This window comes from Salvelinus sp. IW2-2015, unplaced genomic scaffold (assembly GCF_002910315.2).
Source record: "Salvelinus sp. IW2-2015 unplaced genomic scaffold, ASM291031v2 Un_scaffold83, whole genome shotgun sequence".
In the NCBI taxonomy this organism is placed as follows: Eukaryota; Metazoa; Chordata; class Actinopteri; order Salmoniformes; family Salmonidae; genus Salvelinus; species Salvelinus sp. IW2-2015.
In genome coordinates this window covers 2,477,111-2,497,907 of record NW_019942514.1, presented here as the reverse complement: position 1 = coordinate 2,497,907, position 20,797 = coordinate 2,477,111, and the positions used below count along the sequence as shown (strand labels likewise).

Here is a 20,797-nt window from a genome sequence, read left to right as displayed (position 1 = left end):
GTGTGTGTGTGTGTGTGTGTGTGTGTGTGTGTGTGTGTGTGTGTGTGTGTGTGGTGTGTGTGTGTGTGGTGTTGTGTGTGTGTGTGTGTGTGTGGTGTGTGTGTGTGTGGCCAGGCCATCTCCCTAGAGCAGGCCTGGGCAATTATTTTCCCAAGGAGGGCCACATTAGAATATATTTTTGCTATCGCAGGCCAGAATCATATTACAGGATTATACATCATGTGTATGACTGTGTGACAGATATATTCTACTGTAAATCACATCCTGCGGCCTTAAGAGATGATTTGTGCTTGACTTGTTATATTTCATCACTGAAAATGTCTGTTCACATACATAGGTTGACGCAAACAGTACAAACATCTTCTGAGCATGACTCTAATCTTTGGAAAAGTTTTGTTCATCGAGAGATGCATAAACCTCGCCAGTGACATTGTTTTGAATAGTTCTCCAATAACAGCATCAGACTGAAGATCGATAAGCTCAAGTTGCAGGTCAGTGGGAGCGTTATCCACATTGAAGGTGGAGGAAACCAAACAGCATGTCATTTTCCAACACTTTGAAATCCTCAAAACGATGAGAAAACTCACCGTTCAAAGCACACAGCAGCGATGTATTACTTCTCCCGCTGGTCATCTGATAGGGAACAGACTAGTAGTGTCGGAAGGTGGGTGAGATTGTTGGCTTCTACTTGGCGGGTCAGGAGGAGTCATTTTCCCTTGAAGGCTTTGACAAGGCTGTACATCTGATGTACAAAAAGACCCTTCCTTTGTAGTTTGGATATAGTTCATTCATGAGGGCCACAGTGAAGGCAAAATCAGCCACCATTCAATACCTTGCAGTTAAGGGAAATCCACATATTTTCCTTTCATTTGCAAAAACTCAGCAATCTCCAACTTCAGGTCCACACCCTTTAAAGCATCTTCCCCAAACTCAGCCATCTCACGTTTGTGTGGTTGGGGAGATCTGCATAACCCGACTCTGTCTCTTCCACAATGAGAAACTGTCTGTGGTGTAAAGATGTTGCTCTTATGAAGTTTACACTTTAGTGACTGTTCCACAACATGGTTCATTTTCAGAACACATTTACAGAGCACCTCTTGATGAATAACCCAATGCAGGAAAATCATTTTCTGATCTGGGTTCAGCTCAGCTAGTTGATCTTGCAGCACGTCTTCCGGATCCATGAACTCCCGTGGACATGGTCTCCGACCGGGTGCCTCAGTTTCTCGTCCCGGTTCTGGAAGGTGTTCTGTGCCCTCATTGGGTCGTCGGCCAGCCTGTCCTCAGGGTTCCACTCCCAGTCCAATGGCCAATCGGAAAGAGCAACCAGGTTCTTGAGACTACTCTGCGCTGTCTGGTCTCCGCCAACCCTACCTCCTGGAGCCAGCAGCTGGTGTGGGTCGAGTACACCCGCAACACCCTTCCTGCTCTGCACGGGTTCTATCTCAGTTTGAGTGTTCTCTGGGGTATCAGCCCCCGCTCTTCCCCAAGCAGGAGGAAGAGGTCGTGTACCTTCTGCCCAGATGTTTGTCCGCCGCTTGTCATCGTACCTGGAAGAGAGCCCGGTCGGCCTTCTCAAGACCAACCTCCAGGATCGACAACAAGCAGATTGCCATCAGACCCCGGCTCCCGGTATTGTCCTGGGCAGAAGGTATGTCTATGCCACCCGGGATCTGCCCCTCCGGGTGGAATCCGGCAAACTCTCCCCCCGGTTTATCGTTTCATTTCCCATCGCCAAAGATTATTAGCCCCTCTGCTGTTCGTCTTCTGTTGCCCGTACCCTTCGTATCACTCCACCTTTCATGTGTCCAGAGTCAAACCTATTTCTCACAGCCCTTTTCTCCTGTCTCCGTTTTTGTTCTCAGCTCCTGCTTTTCCCAGTCTCTCCTTTTTTCTCGTACTCCTGGTTTTGACCCTTGCCTGTCCTGACTCTGAGCCCGTCTGCCTGACCACTCTGCCTGCCCTGACCCTGAGCCTGCCTGCGTCCGATACAGTTGCTCCACCTCTGGTTTTCCTGACCCCTGCCTGCCTTGACCTGTCTATTGCCTGCCCCTGTTGAAATATTGTCATTCGATGTGTCTGCATCTTGGGTCTTACCTTGATTCCTGATAGTCTGTCCTCGTGCAGTTCTTATTTATACGTGCCTTCAAATAAAATGTCCCACATGCGGTGGGAGTTAAATCATTACACAAAGGAGAGTATTCATTGGGCTTTTAATTTGAATAACAAATACGTTTTTCAAAATTTACTATCGCAAATTCTTTATGTGATCTGAGCATACGGCCCCCGGGCCGGCCTTTGCTCCGTCCTGCCCAAGAGGAAAGCACTGGGCTTCATGTAGGTCTCATTTAGATTGGGACCTCACCGACACTGAGAAGAACCCATTCATCAACTACTGTAGTCACCATGAACCAGCTGTAATCCTGTAATCCAACTGAACACACACCCACATATGTACTGTACTCTCTGCTCCCAAATAGACCCTGTACACATATTTAGACAGGCATGCATCCAAACATTCAAGAGGGTGGCCTATTCTCAGGAGGAAATACACCCATTGACACGCGCACACACACACTGAATTGTTTTGATGTGTACACAGTGGTCCCATAGGCCTTTTCAGGACATACTTTGCTATTATGGTTACTAATCATTAGCCTTTGTAAATGAAGGCTGTCACCATTAGACCCTGTTCCTGTTACTGCACAAATCCTGCTACCGTTAGCAGGATGATGAGAAAGCTTATAGAGGCAGAGGCGGAAACTTTGCATGGTAGTGCACTCTGTGTGTGTGTGTGTGTGTGTGTGTGGTGTGTGTGTGTGTGTGTGTGTGTGTGTGTGTGTGTGTGTGGTGTGTGTGTGTGTGTGGTGTGTGTGTGGTGTGTTGTCTCTCTCTCTCTCTCTTCCTCTCTTTCTCTCTCATATCGCTTTTCAAGCCTTGCCAAAGAATCAACAAAATGCCTCAAGTAGGTTCATTCACAGCACAGACACACATGTGAAACAATAGACCTCTCTCTTTCATCCCCTGTCTCCCTGTCTCTCTCTTCTAAACATGCATACAGTTTTATACACATGCACAGTATCGTAACAACAAACGTCTGCCAAGGCATAAGCTGCTAGGTACACATACACGAAGGCCCTGTCTCACATTAGAGTTTATCGGGCCTGACAATTCAAACCCGGTTCGACCCAAGACCGGTGAGCTGAAGCCTGAGCCAGGACAGCCTGACATCACAGAAATAAATGAGCCCGTACCCGAAAAAAAGTCAGATCTCTTAGAAAACAGTATTGATTTAAAAAATGGTGTTGAGAACAATGTGGCGGAGGCGGGCGGCAGCAGAGTGAGGAGACGAGGAAAACAGCCATCGGGCATAGAGAAAGCGCAGAGAGCGAACAACTCACTAGTTTATGATCAACTGCAGAAATGAAATATTTGATATTAAGTAGGTAATGCAATTGAATGCATGTAATTCTGCTTTATACTGAAACTCTCGAAGTTCAATACACACACACACACACACACACACACACACACACACCTTGGTCAGTGTCCTCCTCATTGCTCTGAAGTGGCCAACAGAAATGATCACCAACAAGCTCTCACAGAATTAGATGTTTAACCACGTTCTTCAAACTTTAAATTTAGAAGTGGCTCCAAAAATCCAATTTCAAAGTGTTTTTGCTGCTCCTGCTGCTCTGTATCGTTACATAAAAACATTTTTCAAGGTTAAGGGTTAAGTTTAGGTACTCATTCCAAATGGTTCAGATAAGGGTTAAGGTCTGGGATAAGGTTAACACCCCAAATAAAAAACAACAGTGTCCACGACTGTGATCGAGAGCGTAACCTTCTGATCCAGAGTCATTTGTTATGGAATTATGCCCATCTACCACCCCCGTCCACAACGCCCTAGCAAAACCCAAGCCTATTTAATGGTAATAGTGCTCACTGTTGCCACTAGTGGCCGGTTTTGAAGGCATTTCCCCATGTCTTCAAGATAGAKGTCCAATTTCCACATCAATCTTGAACGACCTGGCTGATTACCACAGAAACAGGCTGAGCTGGGACCCACACCACACTCTATGCACCCGGCTACCCAACACATGCACACAAAWAGACACACACACCCCACTCTCCCCTGTGTACTTGGTACGCTYGCCCATAGTTAGCCTATGCATGCTGCCAATCCAGCCTAGAGCATAGAAATAGACTTCCATCACCCACCCATTGACTTACAGGGTATAACACGTTCTATGAATTCTATTTCTATGGGCTGAAGGCCCCAGAGACTCGGGGTTTGTCCCGAAATGGCACCCTGTTCCCTACATAGTGCCCTGGGGCCTGGTCAAAAGTAACACATTAGACTAGCCTACATGGTGAATAGGGTGCTATTTTAGACGCAGACTCAGTCAAGGGTTTTAATGAGTAAGCCTTTGCTAACTGCTCAGCTGCCGTGTCTCTGCCTCTCTCCACACTGACCAGAGGAGATGTGTGGGCCTCTCTTTGTCGCGGCCCGGCTAATTGCTGCTCAACAACGTCTCTTGCTGTCCCGTCTCATCGATAAAGGCCCTCCGTWGGGAAACCTGGAGGCACCTAAAGACAAACAAACCTGAACGGCCAATCGATAAGAGTGAATTTGAGCGTTACCGGTCAGCCAAAGGCTCCGTACGTGTGTGTGTTTTGTGTGTGGGGTGGGGTCGGGTCGGGGGGATTTGTGTGTGTGCATGCGTGTGTGTCTGTGTGTAATTCTCCACTGCTTCCTGTGTTCTCCTATGGGATCTTTACCCATCACTACTCCACTCTGAGCTGTTGTCTGCCTCTGCATTTTGATGCGATTTTGATTAGGCCCTTATCACAGATCTCAGAAAAGGCTTCACACAGCTATAATTCTAAATCCCCTTGACTTGTATGCCATAGATAGATTATCTTAATATGTTTTTCATATTGAGGCCATAAACTATCAAAATGAAGAAAGTCGCACACTCCATGTATAAACTCCCAGCAATTGAATGGGTATTTACCTAATAAATTGCTGGGAGTTTACACATGGAGTGTTCGACTTTCTTTATTTTGATAGTTTATAGTTTCGCCGTTAGTCAGCACCTCCACCCAAACAATTTTTTCTGGGTGTGCACCAGCTCATGTTTTTTAATTTCATATTGAGGCCACCAGTTGCCTATAAAGGTTCATATTTAAAGCTGGAATCCATACTTGGGGAAACTGCCAACAAGCTCTAACAGTCTCACTGCAGAATTAGACGTTTATCCACGTTTCTGCCAACATCACATTTTTTAAGTTGTTTCAAACATCAAATTCAGAAGGTTAATAAGGGTTAAGGTTTTTGACATGTTATAACCATGTTAAAACATTACGTTTAAGCACTCATTCAGAATGGTTAAGGTAAGGGATAAGATGTGTCCACCACTGGGATCGAACACCCGAACACCCGTAACGCGTCAAACACAAGTATACATCCTTTTACGATATTATAACAACAAAGAAGGTACTTAAAACAGCTAACACTGTTTTCTTTTCACCGGACATCATTGAAAGTCATTGCATGCGCAATAGACGAACAGTGTACTGTATTTTTTTTCCTCTCCTCGCCATTCTGAATGCTCCTCTCCTCCATTTCATCAACAAAAGAAAAACAATAACAAATGCGCTGGGGGCGAACAGTGGCGCTGTTTCACCGTAAGTGGATTTCAGCTTAAAAATAGAAATTTTTTATACACTTTTAAAAACAAATATCAGATATCGGACCATTTTCTAATCCACTGACTATGACATTGTCTGCTGCAGCCTATATGGCCACTCTGTATCTCTGCTTGAAGTGTTTTCTCTGGTCTTATGTGACTCTTCCTGCCACAGTGTCATCTCTCCCCCCACTCTCTCCCGGCGCATATTTGCTTTTGTTCTTGTCTCCCTGCCCGCCTAGCTGACTCACAATGATGATCTTGACCAAGCTGGAAAAGGTCAAGGTTAGCCAACAAATTGCCTCAAAGCAATCAGCCCTATCGGTCTCTCTGCTAACACACCATTTGCTCTCTCTCTCTCTCTCTCTCTCTCTCTGTTTACCCACGCGACTCGTGTCAGGGGGTCTGCCCACTTTGAAGTCGCACCTCTAAAGTGGGGGCTCTGCGAGAGCCGGGGACATCAAAGCAACCGTGGTCCACGTGGTGGTGACATTTCGGCGGCAGCGTGACCCAGTGGGGTGTAGCAGGGATTGGGACGATGTGGCTCAGCTGTCCTTTAAGACCCCTGGCTGCTCCAGGTCTGTGGGGTGTTTGCCTCTACTCTACACAGGATTGGCTTTCATTACATGAAACAGGATCCCCCCCTTACCCCTCGGCCAACAACAGAGCCACCACAGTGCTCTGGAGTTCATACAATCTACTGTAACCAGACCTTCTGTGGACACACATGTGCTTCAAACACACACACAAACACACGCACATGGTCGCGGGCGCCCGTACACACGCACGCACACACGTTAAACACACAGACACAGAGACGGACAGACAGACAGACAGACACACACACACAGACTCGCACACACAAAGGGAAAGTGTGTGAAAGGGTAGCTAGGGGTGCCCTTGTCACCTGGCCTTTCTTGTCAAGTTTGGTGCGAATTCATCACAACACAAGTCATTCTGCTGCTAAGCCTACTTCAATACATTGTAACATACCCAATATCAAAGCATGTAATCCACACAGGTTCAGTAGCTGAAGGAATYTTTTTATGTGTGTAGGCTGGTGTAGCTGTTTTGGGGAGTATAGGRTTAAACAGCGTTACAGACAGGTGTTATTAATGTGTCGGCCCACAGGATACCACATGTAGGGGTGTCACGATCTCCCCAACAGCTGTCTTCAGCTGTGGCTGGTATTATAAACACCTTCTAAAGCCAGGCTCGGTTAGAAGGCTTGGCCCTGGATATTGTGTGAGTCCAAGGACAAACAAAACGAAAGGGCATAAGATGAGGAAAGACCACGACTGTGTTCTATTACAACGTAGAGGATGAACTAGGGGAGATCCCCTTGCGTTGGTTCACTCACATTCAGTCCCTGGTGACCGTGTAGTTGTGTGTGCAGAGCCGTTTCAAACATTTCCAGGAATGAACATGTTTCCAGGAATGCTTAGCTGTTGCAAAGCCATCTGGTTGATGGAAATGTGTGTGCGTGTGCGTGTGCCTCAGGTGGAGATCGAGAAGCTCGACTACCACCACTACCTCCCTTTGTTCTTCGACGGGCTGTGTGAGACGGTGCACCCCTATGAGTTCTTCGCCCGCCAGGGGGTCCACGACATGCTCGAGCACAGGGGCACCAAGATCCTGCCCGTCATCCCCCAACTCATCATCCCCATCAAAAGTGAGTGGCTAAACGTTATTGAAATGTCACATAAAACACTGCCATAACGTTATTACAGCACAAATACTACTGTTAACGCAACCACAACACTTATCATCATCCTTGTCAAGAGTGAGTGGCCCCAAACATGACAGAAACATCACAGGAACAGTGTCACAACATTATCAGACCATAAACACGACTCTTTCATACAACCACAACCCTCTCACAGCAAATCTAGGCCAAATCTCCTATAACACGATTATAAAGAGATCATTTACTAACGTGTGGCCAGTAACCACAAGCCAGAATGACATGGCTTGACAATGGATAAATCCCCAATGCCCTATTCTTCAGCCACTAGTTGTTGCCATCCACACAGTGAGGACCTCAGTGAAAAGCTCACATATGGCCCCTTGCATCTTCCAGACCTATTATTATTAGAGAGCAGGGCTAACTGTTCTTGTTTTGCTGTTAGTGGATGAGACCCAGTCATAAGGCAAGGTTGCTAAGCTCCCATGAATATGGGGACACGCTACATTTAAATGTGCTTTGCCTCCGGCAGGACAGCACCTCATTGGTTTGGTAACGTCTGCTTCCAACTCACACCCTCAAACAGGCAGATCCCCTGAACGCAGCTCACTTTCCAGCCCACTTTCCAGCTCACACTCTCAAACACCTAGATCCCCTAAACYCAGCTCACTCTCCAGATGCCAATCACCTGAATTCTAACCACCTGTTCACACACCTGCATGTCATTATCACACACTATTTACTTCAGTTCTTTGCACCCCATCACTGTGAGGTATTGTTTGTTTTGTGACACACGTCTTTCGGAGCTCTGTTTTTCCCGTGATTTAATCCTCCCGTGGATGATAGTTTTTTCCTGCCTCACTAACGACGCCTTTTGCCTATTCCCTGCCTGTACTTTAGCCTATCGGATTTCCTGTTATCTACCTATTGCCTGACCTTCCGGACTACGTTACTAGCCTTTTCCCTGTCTGTACTGTTGCCCTTTTGGACCCCCTGTGTATGACCTTCTGCCTGCCCCTGGACRGAGCTACCTGCCTCCTCCTGTGGTCCTTTGCAATAAACACCCGCTGCGCCCTGCGCTTGAAACCAGCACTCTGTCTCCCCTCGTGTTCATTGCAGGTTTGTCCTGAAATCACACGCACAGTTGGCAGGCCGCAGGCTAGTTGGTCACGTCCAGGGGTGAGCYGGGACTAGCAAGAATAGCTTCAACATTTAGACAGGGATGAAATTACGAACACACAGGCTTCTAAGTTGTTATATGTAGAAAAGTATATGATGTATGATTCAGTATGCTCGCATGCTCTCACTCTCTCACATACACACACAAACATACGCTAACTTTCCACACACTGAGAGGGTTTGTTTTGCACTGGAGCCAACTAAGTGTCAGTTTCAAAGTGGGAGATTTTAAGCGGCGCCCAATAAGTGAGTTTGAGCAGTTGGCCGTTGTGTAGTGTGTGTGTTGTGTTGGAACTCTAAGGATTTCTCTTGTTGTGTGTGTGTCTGTGTGTGTGTGTGGTTGTGTGTGTGTGTTGTGGTGTGTTGTGTGTTGTGTGTGTTGTGTGCCAGTGTTTCAGCGCCTGCTGAGGCAGAGGGGTGGAACGACCAACATGAGCAGGGCCGCTGGAGACATGAAGACATGCTGACAGGGTTGACCCTGGCATAGAGTACACACACACTCACACACACACACTGCTTACTGAGTCGCAACAGAGGACGAGCAGGCATGCCCAGTGCACATCATAACACCAAGACACAGCGGTGTGTGTTTGTGGTACATGTGTTTGGTTTTTCTGTGTGTGACTTTTTGTTGTTTACTTGATTTACACTAGAATTCCCATTTTTTCAAATTTATTCACATAGTTTGTTTAATTTACCAATTGATTTCATTTGAGAAAGTCTGATTGCTGTCTGGTCATGCGTTCAGCTGTTTCACAACACTCTAAAACCAAATCGCTGCATATCGATATATGATTTTTTAGACTCCGACAACTCAAAATGTATTAATGTGTTTATAAATAAAAAGACAGCTGACATTGTGTTTTTGACCGAACGATTATTGCTTTGATTCCTCGTTTTCAAAAATTTGTCCATGTGGTACTAGCCTATACTGCCTAGATCTGTACCCTCTCATACGCTGCTCACACACACACACACACACACACACACACACACACCACACACACACACACACACACAACACACACACACACACACACACACACACACACACACTCATACCCCAAGTCCACGTAGCCCACTATGTCCACTCATGCATACTGACTCCCTCATATAGTAGCTACAAATTCCTAAGACCCAAAGGTGAACCACTCCTTATGAAAACGCACATCTAGCTGTGATAATGGAATTTTAAATGGCCTGCTTGTTATTAGCTTCTTGGTTTATTAAAATCAGGCCCATTTTGGTGTGCCGTGCGTCAAACCCGCCGGCCCATGTCTGTGTTGCAGATTAATTACTTTTCAATAGAACTCCAAGGAAGGAGGGAAAAATAAGTGCAGGCTGCAATCTGAAAGGCAGAAAGTTRTCTCTGACTGACGTTAATATAGAAGCCTCCATCTGGCTGGTGCCGGCGGGCTGTTATCTTGCGACTGGCTAAATCACGTTGTTGGACTCTGAATTTTGATGATCATGAGTCATGACTTCGGGTCACCCGATGAGAATACGCAATGGGCTGTGCAGTCGTCATAGACCTTTACTCTGAAACTGAACTCAGGTCAATGTGGAGTGTGCGCTCGCCTCCTTGCACCCACCTGTCACAGAGGCTACATTAGGCTAGAACAGGGATCCCCAAAAGGGTTTCCCAAACTTGGGGGGGCCAAATCACCTTGGTCCGCAAGATTTCTTAGCAAAATAATACCTAGTCAGTTGTACCACAATGCATTCAACTGAAATGTGTCATACACATTTAACCCAACCCCTCTGAGTCAGAGAGGTGTGGATGGCTGCCTTAATCGACATCCACGTCTTCGGCACCCGTGGAACAGTGGGTTAACTGCCTTGCTCAGGGGCAGAASGAKAGATTTTTACTTTGTCAGCTCAAGGGATTTGATCCAGCAACCTTTCGGTTACTGGCTCAACTCTCCTACCAACCAGGCTACCTGCCGCCAATTGTGGATTAAATTGATTAAATTGAGATTTCTTGTCACMGGCCTACACATAATACATTCCTTAATGTCAAAGTAGAATTACGTTTTTCAAATTKTTTACAAATTAACAAAATATTTAAAGCTGAAATGTCTTGAGTCAATAAGTATTCAATCCCTTTGTTATGGCAAGCCTAAATAAGTTCAGGAGTAAAAATGTGCTTAACAAGTCACATAATAAGTTGCCTGGACTCACTCTGTGTGCAATAATAGTGTTTAACATGATTTTTGAATGACTACCTCATCTCTGTACCCCACACATACAATTATCTGTAAGGRCCCTCAGTCGAGCAGTGAATTTCAAACACAGATTCAACCACAAAGATCAGGGGGATTTTCCAATGCCTCGCAAAAAAGGGCACATATTGGTATATATATATATAAAGACATTGAATATCCCTTTGGCATGGTGAAGTTATTAATTACACTTTGGATGGTGTATCAATACACCCAGTCACTACAAAGATACAGGCATCCTTTCTAAATGAGTTGCCYGAGAGGAAGGAAATCACTCAGGGATTTCACAATGAGGCCAAAGGTGACTTTAAAACAGTTATAGAGTTTAATGGCTGTGATAGGAGAAAACTGAGGATGGATCAACAACATTGTAGTTACTCCACAATACTAACCTAATTAACAGAGTAAAAAGATGTAACGTATGTTGTTTGAAGGATTGGACCAAGGTGCAGCGTGGAAGGCGTTCATAATTTTTATTAATGTGAACCAGCAACAAAATAATAAAGAGTAACAAAACAAAACATACAGCTTTGAAGGGCTAACAAGCAACAATACAAAATCAAGATCCCACAAACAACAGGTGGGAAAGGCTGCCTAAATATGATCCCCAATCAGAGACAACGAAAGACAGCTGCCTCTGATTGGGAACCATACCAGGCCAACATAGAAATATACAAACTAGAGTACCCACCCTAGTCACACCCTGACCTAACCAAAATAGAGAATAAAAAGGTCAGGGCGTGACAAAAGAAGGAAGCCTGTACAGAATAAAAATATTCCAAAACATGCATCCGGTTTGCAACAAGGCACTAAAGTAACACTACAAAGAAATTGGCAAAGCAATTAACTTTTTGTCCTGAATGCAAAGTGTTATGTTTGGTGAAAATACAATACAACACATTACTGAGTAAGACTCCATACTGTCAAGCATAGTGGTGGCTGCATCATGTTATGGGTTTGCTTGTAATTGTTAAGGACTGAGGAGTTTTTCAGGATAAAATATCTACTGAATGGAGCTAAGCACAGGCAAACTCCTAGAGGAGAACCTGGTTCAGTCTGCTTTCCACCAGAAACTGGGAGATGAATTCCCCTTTCAGCAGGACAATAACCTAAAACACAAMGCCAAATCTACACTGGAGTTGCTTACCAAGAAGACAGTGAATGTTGTGGCCGAGTTAAGTTTTGACTTAAATATACTTGTAAATCTATGGCAAGACCTGAAAAAGGTTGTCTAGCAATGATCAACAATCAATTTTACAGAGCTTGACGATTTTTGAAAAMAATAATGGGAAAATGTTGCACAATTCAGGTGTGCAAAGCTCTTAGAAACCCAGAAATACTTACATCTGTAATTGCTGCCAAAGGTGATTCAAACATGTCTTGACTCATGGGCTAKTTATCAAATCAAGATATATTAGAATTTTCCTCCACTTTGACATTAGAGAATTTTGTGTAGATTGTTGACAAAAATMACAATTAAATAAATTTTAATCCCACTTTGTAACACAACAAAATGTGGAAAAGTCTAGGGGTGTGAATACTTTATGAAGGCACTATATATGTGATTGTAAACAAATGTAAGCAAGGTATGAAATTATTCWGTTTTAGTTKATATATTATATTTSTTTGGGCTTCTTGCGGACAATTTCCCTTCTACAAATTATTAGTAATTATATTTTTAGCCCCCTGACCATCCGCTCAGGAAAAAATCAGCCCACGGCTGAATCTAGTTGATAATGGGCTAGAATGATTGAGAAAAGGTTGAGTATTATGATGTGAATTTTGAGGTGTTGCTTTTGAAACCTTGAAAMGCCTCAATCATGGCACAGGAGGGATTCTTTTTAGCACTTTGAGCCAAGATTTTCATGTAAAATAACCCAGATAAACTTTAACGTTGTCATTCCAACACTACCTTTTTCAATCGGAGGAAATAAATTATGAGAAAATTATACTGATATGCTGTCATAAGCATTTCCTACCCTCTTTAAATAAGGTACAGAATTCTCAGCCACGTCTCCATTGAGCCTCCACAGATTGGCGTAACATTTGTTCTCTCTACGAGACCAAAATTCAATTTTCATTACGAGGAGATCCCCGGCTTAGGCAAGAGAACATTTCGCAGTGATCTGAAAAGTATATTTATATTACAACAAACTCGATTGACTAAAATCTTCAAAATGCCACTCACCTGTGACATTTGGGGGAGATGAGAATACAAGGCTGCGCTTAATTTTTGGGGGAACGGAATATCTAATCGACGCGGCTTGAATAGATGATTACTTTATTCATATCCGATGTGATGCGGATTGTACCAAACGTTAATACATCCGACTCAGATTCTCCCCCTTTTGTGAGAGGCGAGAGCCTGGATGAATAATTGAACAGTCCCACGGTCCAAATGTCACAGCTAGGGAAAATTGTTTGCACTTGTGGTAATTAGAATTTCATTATTTGTTATGTGCGTTTGAAATCCCTGTCAGTCCAGATTCAACCTTATTACCGTGATGGCAGATAGCTCTCCCCATGTGTGAAGGAACAGGAGAAAGATCCTATAATGGATACACTCATACCACATTGTCTGTAACACTAATACACGCACAGTCACACGCGCATGCACGTGTACACGCGCATGCACGTGTACACACGCATGCGCGGAAACGCACCCAAAAAAAACACATGCACACCCACATTGAATGGAATGTATAAAATATGAAGGCTTGGAAATGAAAGATGATAGGACCATCCATTCTTCATGTTCACATCCTGTCACACAGAGCATGTGTATAAATGACACCCCTGGGTTTGACGACACAATGTCCCTGTAATGGAAGGTTAGTGGTGTGTGTATGAGTGTGTCACCGGTGCGTGTGGATTACGCATTCTCTGTCTCTGACTGAGAGTGGGTTTGACATGAATATCACGTGTTTGTGATTGTGTGCATGCCTGCGTGTGCGCGTGCCTGCGTGCGCGTGCCTGCGTGTGTGTGCGTGAACGTGTGCGTTTTTTCGTGTGTGTGCGTGCAAGTGTGTGTTTTTTCGCGTGCATGCGAATGTGTGTGTGTGTGCATCACCTCTCCAGAGCTGTTTTCCCCCTCTCATGTCAACCTGTCAGGCCTGTCTCGGTGCAGTGCAGTATGGCTGGAAGGGAGGCTGTGTCTGCGTGTGTGTGTGTGTGACAGCCATGCATTTGAATATGAGCTGTTTTAACACTCAGGCCACAGGTGACACCGCATGCCGCTCCCTAAGTGTACTAACTGTCATACTACCCATTTTATGGTTCCTGACCCCCCCCCCTCCTCTCTCCTTCGCTCCCCTCCTTCGCCTGCTAACATAATTCATTCTCGCCCTCTATGTCAGACATGTGTTTTCCCTCAGATAGTTTAGCTTCTCCTTTTTATTATTCAAGATTTGTTTTTGCATGAATAGTTGTAACTCCTTTTAGTTCTGTTTATGACATTATCCACTTAAGGGGACTAAGAGCTATTGGGACTGTCCTATAGCTGCTTCAGCGGCTTTGAAGAGAAATGTTTTAACGGTTAGATTGTGTTTATCTTGGTTTTAAATGGGCAATCTGCAGTTGCTACATCAATTTTAGGACTTAGAAATTAATGATATACAGTGCATTTGGAAAGTATTCAGACCCCTTGAATTTTACAACATTTTGTTACGTTACAGCCTTATTCTAAAATGGATTCAATTGTTTTTTCCCCCTCATCAATCTACACACAATACCCCATAATGACAAAGCAAAAACAGTTTTTTATCACATTTAAATAAGTGTTCAGTAGCTTCACTCAGTACTTTGTTGAACKATGTTTGGCAGCGACTACACCTTTGATTCAGCTTGGGTATGACGCTACAAGCTTGACACACCTGTATTTGGGCAGTTTCTCCCATTCTTCTCTGCAGATCCTCTCAAGCTCTGTCAGGRTGGATAGGAAGTGTCGCTGTACAGCTATTTTCAGGTCTCTCCAGAGATGGTCTATCTGGTTCAAGTCCGGGCTCCGGCTGGCCACTCAAGGACATTCCGAGACTTGTCCCGAAGCCACTCTTGAGTTTTCTTGGCTGTGTACTTAGGGTCGTTGTCCTGTTGGAAGGAGAATCTTTGCCCAGTCTGAGGTCCTGAGCACTCTGGGGCAGGTTTTCATCAAGGATCTCTCTGTACTTTGCTRTGTTCGCCTTTCCTTTGATCCTGACTAGTCTCCCAGTCCRTGCCACTGAAAAACATCCCCACAGCATGATGCTGCCACCACCATAATTCACCYTAGGGATGATGCCAGGTTTCGTCCGGACGTGACGCTTGGCATTCAGGACAAAGAGTTCAATCTTGGTTTCWTCAGGCCAGCGAATCTTGTTTCTCATTGTCTGAGAGTCTTTAGGTGCCTTTTGGCWAACTCRAAGGCTGTCATGTGCCTTTTACTGAGGAATTGCTTCCGTCTGGTCACTCTACCATAATAGTCTGATTGGTGGAGTGCTGCAGAGATGGTTGTCCTTCTGGAAGGTTCTCCCATTTCCACAGAGGGACTCTGGAGCTCTGTCAGAGTGACCGTCGGGTTCTTGGTCACCTCCCTGACCAAGAATGATGGCCACTGTGTTCTTGGGAACCTTCAATGCTACAGACATTTTTGGGTACCCTTCCCCAGATCTGTGCCTCGACACAATCCTTTCTTGGAGCTCTACGGARAATTCCTTCGATCTCATGGCTTATATAGATAGGTGTGTSCCTTTCCAAATCAAGTCCAATCAATTGAATATACAACAGGTGGACTCCAATCAAGTTGTAGAAACATCTCAAGGATGATCAATAGAAACAGGATGCACCTGAGCTCAATTTCGAGTCTCATAGCAAAGGGTCTYAATACTTTTTTATTTGTAATAAATGTGCCCATAAAATATAAACCTGTTTTTGCTTTGTCATTATGGGGTAGAGTCATGAAGAATTTTATTTTTTCATCCATTTTAAAATAAGGCTGAAACATAACATAATGTTGAAAAAGTTAAGGGGTCTGAATACTTTKCAGATGCACTGTATACCAGTTGGTTCCTGAATAACTTAAATTGCCCCTTTAAAGGCCCAGTGCAGTCAAAAACGTGATTTGTGTGTGTTTTATATGTATTTACACAATATGAGGTTTAGGGATGTAACGATTCATTGATCTGCATCGGCCCCCGATTTAAATGTTTAAACGGACCCCAAACCGATCCAAATGTAGCATGCATCAGTCAGAAAATCGATTAAAACATTACGAATCACGGACCCCCCAAACAATTATCATATTACTTTCTTTCTACCTTACGAAAATACCTCYTATTTTGTGACAACTGATGTCGACTTTCGGTGTCGAACTAAAAGCATGTAACTGTGTTGACAGTCATTGATCTAKWAGTKCTGTTGCATGCCGAACACCCCTAGGGAATATCAGTAGCCTWGTCAAACTGCACACTGTGCCCAGGTTCGCCTGTTGACCAATGCCAGTTAGACGGCCTGTTCCTGATATTCCACATCTGCATTCAAATGTTAAAATGGCTCATTTGGTAGGTTGTTATCATTGCGCTGCTCAACAATTGTATTTTACCGGAGTAAAAGTAAGCTACCGGAGACAACTCTCATCTCTTTATACCTGCTGAACGGGGCTTACAATAGATTTCATTTGGATTGTTCAGGCTCACCATCAGCAACAGTTTGGATAGTTTCGCTTTAACCAATTGGTGTATATGGTCATTTTTAGATTTACAGGGTAAAGTTAATGTTTTCATAACGATGAATCACTTGTGCGAGGCGCACTGCATGGCTAAAGTGGGAGGAGAAAAGAAGCTCACTAAACTTCCAAACGGTCAAAAAATGTGCTTTACACTGAGTGTACAAAACATTAAGAACACCTTCCTAATATTGAGTTGCACCCTTATTTGRCTTCAGAACAGCCTCAATTTGTCTGGGCATGGACTCTTCAAGGTGTCGAAAGCGTTCCACAGGGATGCTGTCCCATGTTGACTCTAATGCTTCCCACAGTTGTGTCAAGTTGGCTGGATGTCCTTTGGGTGGTGGACCATTCTTGATACACACAGGAAACTATTGAGCGTGAAAAACCCAGCAGCGATGCAGTTCTTAACACACTCAAACTGGTGCGCCAGGCACCTACTACCATACCCCGTTCAAGGYCACTTAAATATTTTGTCTTGCCCGTTCACCCTCTYAATGGCACACATATACAGTCCATGTCTCAATTGTCTCAAGACTTAAAAATCCTTCTTTAACCTGTCTCCTCCCCTTCATCTACACTGATTGAAGTGGATTTAACAGGTGCCAGTCTATGTCATGGAAAGGTTTGTACACTCAGTGTACACTTGGCTATGTCATAGTTKATTTGTAAACGATACATTTTGATACTAGCTCAAAAAACTGAATCTGCAACAATTACAAGTTAATTAGTGGGTGATGTATATTTCAGAACCAAAGTGGGGGGACAAAAAGCAGTCTACTTTGCCCCCCCACACCCCCCTAATCTGATAGTGGTAGTGGGGTGGTAGATGCCTAGTCTCCCTTATTGCTCAGATCAGGTGCCTACATAGTATACACCATAGACATGCACACATACAAAGTATACAACACACATAAACACCACACCACACCACACACACACACACACACACACACACACACACACACACACACACACACACCACACACACCACACACACACACACACACAACCACACACACACACACACACTTAACACACAGAAGTTGCTCAGACAGATCCAGCTCAGAGAGGCCAGCTTTTGAGCTCCATCAGCAAGCGATTTTTAAGAATGGAGAATGAATTTGTTCATGCAACTAATGTTAGTGCATCGAATCGTATCGCATCGAAACGAATGCATCAAATCGTTTCAAACTAAAACGATCGTTCATGCATCATATCATAACCCATGTATCAAGATACATATCAAATCCTCTTGAAAGGAAAGATGCACATCCCTAATGAGGTTGGAATAAAGCTACATTCTTGCTTGAGAAATTGCTCTTGCTAAGAAGCATTTTTTTTCTTGTTGACCATTTTTATTGAGAACAATACAGTAAGGTACTTATTTAATTGTTACCAGAAATGATTTTGATATGATAAAAAGGCTGCATTGGACCTTTAAAGCAACACTTCTTATTGTAATGAGCCATTAACAACAACAGCAGGGGTCTGTGGAAGTCTATTGGTTTGTTAGAGTCCAAGATTAAGGGATGGTTCAAAAGGAGAAAACATATGTAAGGAGTCACCTGAGAAGTGCCACACACACCTCTCTTCCCACCCATCTGCCCACTAACACCCACACACACACACACAAGACGCGCATGCACACGCAGCGACATACTGTGCATGCATGTATGTACACACACACACACACACACACACACACACACACACACACACACACACACACACACACACACAAGCTAGTAATCCTTAGTTACAAATCACAGATGTTTTCCTCTCTTCCGTCTCCTTTCTTCTCCCTCTTCTGTTCCCCCTATCAGCGGGAGATGGAGTTAAGTGCAGCTGTCGGCCAAATTGCCCGTGATTGTCTCTCACTTATTCCTTCCTGTCTCTGTGGTGCCCTTTTGAAATCTCTGATTGCAGCCAGTCATTTCAAGTCAAAGGCTGGCACCAAAAACCATTGATTTCAGTGGTGGTAGTGTGAATGCCCCGTGACCTCATTCTGTCTTTTCTGCTAAATGTGCTAAATGTTCACAATAGGGGGTCTGAATCGTTAATTCTCAATCACACACCACCCTAGGGAAAGCCTCTATGAAAACAAGCACACACACACACACACACAACCCCCTCTCCCAGACCTGTAACCCCTGACCTCTATCCTGTGTGCACTCCATAGAAATAGAATCACTAGATGAGCCATCGCCATTCAAATCAATGTATAGGTCTGGGTGGACGGCGGCCATATTGAATGTACCAATACCTATGATAATGAACTCATTCTATTTCTATGGTGCCCATAACCATGTAAATCAATGTATGAGTCAATGGCCATATTGAGTCTACCCATAACAATAATAACATTCTATTTCTTTGGTGCCCTTCCTCTCTGTCTCACAGATGCCTTGAACATGCGGAACAGGCAAGTGATCTGTACCACGCTGAAGGTGCTGCAGCACCTGGTGGTGTCTGGAGAAATGGTGGGAGAGGCCCTGGTACCCTACTACAGACAGATCCTGCCCATCCTCAACATCTTCAAGAACATGAACAGTGAGTCACTTACATGATAGATCTAGCCTATACTGTGTGTCTGGCAGTATGTGTATTGTGGTGAATTTGAGGGGTAGTGGGAGTGGGATTTAAACGCGCGACCCTGCAACAGCTACGCTACCTAATCCATTACGCCGTCACCAAAATTGCTGAACCACTTGGTGAGGTTGCTGGTGTTGTGCTACGGATGCTACGGTATGTTTGTGAGTGCTAGCTTACTGTAGTGAAAGTGCAGAGTCCGTACAGTATGTACAGTACAGTATGTAGCCTATGTCTTTGACTGATGGCCACAGCGATACTGTTCATGTTTACTAGGCTATATGGTGAAAGGACAGTTTGAATGGCGGATGTGGTATCTTTAATTTATATTTTTACATTTTTTAGYGGGTAGATCAGCTTTACTATTGCAGATAGATTGTAGCTTCCATCAATGTAATTGTCTGTATCGTTTCCAATCCCCCATATATTTTTGTAAATATATACAGTACCATTCAAAAGTTTGGACACACCCACTCATTCGAGGGTTTTTCTTTATTTTTACTATTTTCTACATTGTAGAATAATAGTGAAGACATCAAAACTATGATATAACACATATGGAATCATGTAGTAACCAAAAAAGTGTTAAACAAAGGCAAAGGGTGGCTACTTTGAAGAATCTRTTCAAAGTATATTGATTTGTTTATGGGCGAGCTCCCGCTCCCATCCATTTCCAGGAATCAAAGGCTTGATGTTAGAGAGCTGCCACTATTAACATGTTAATAGACTTTTTTTTTGTGTGTGTGCATGCATGTCTGTGTGCTCACTATTATTCGCTATAAAAGCTTATTTTTGTCCATACATCCCCTGAATGTCCCATATCCCATCAAGGTTGACCTTGAGTCGTGCTCATCCCCTTTCATCTAACTAGATGCATCACTTTTCCTTTTCCCATCAATGTATTGGCTTTAGACTAGAGGACAACCAACATCCTTCTMATCCCCAAGCCTCCACCCCTATCCTACGTGACACACGGCGTCTCCAGATTGGCATTCGATAGGCAGGGCTCTTTGTGTGGCGCTGTCAAGCCTCAAAGCGCCGACACGGCCCCATTCACAGCCGGACGGTGAGAGACAGACAGACAGCTCGACTCAGACAATCCCCAAAACGCCAGTCATTCACCGGCGTCAGTGGAATGTGAAAGAAGAGTGGCATTGTGAATCAATCACTTAAACACAGGGCTTAAACAGGGCCTGAACACAGGGCTTTGGTCTATTAATCAATATCCAATTTGAATCTCTTGTCTCTTTAATTTGGTTACATTATCTCGTTGCCATTTTAGCATCGGGGGAGGAGAGAAAAAAAGGAGAGACGGGGAGAAAAAGATAGAAAGAAAGACAAAAGGGAGGATAGAAAATGGTGTCTTATTAGCACTGGGCCCTTATGCAAATCTCCTCTGTAAATTAGCTGTCAAATCAATCCCTAAACCGTTTTGGAMCGGGTGTATTTCGGGCGCAGCGGTTGGGCTGGCGAGCCCCACTAGGAATAGTTTATCTCTGCCTGATAGCTGCCCTGCTGCCTGGGTTGGCTGCTGCCTCGATCTGGTCTGGTCTGGCATTCATTATTCCATCCCCATCCCCCTATCTGGCTCGGCTGGTCCCTGCTCCTCCTGCTCCCTGCCCAGCCCGCTGGCTGGCTGCTGGGGTCTGACCTCTAACAGGGGGCCAGTGCTGAGGCAGAGTACACACACTGGCAACCAYGCCTCGAATTTCCCGGCGGCATCGATGAC

General features: G+C 44.4%; 1 protein-coding gene across 1 annotated transcript in view; it reads left to right on the top strand.

The window, feature by feature from the left end:
* The window catches only part of pacrg (PARK2 co-regulated), a 270,269-nt gene that overhangs the window by 113,663 nt on the left and 135,809 nt on the right, over positions 1–20,797 (top strand). Inside the window, exons 3-4 of the mRNA XM_024135096.2 lie at positions 7,194–7,365; positions 18,880–19,029. Coding sequence (XP_023990864.1) covers positions 7,194–7,365; positions 18,880–19,029 — 322 coding nt within the window. The remainder of the gene's footprint in view (positions 1–7,193; positions 7,366–18,879; positions 19,030–20,797) is intronic.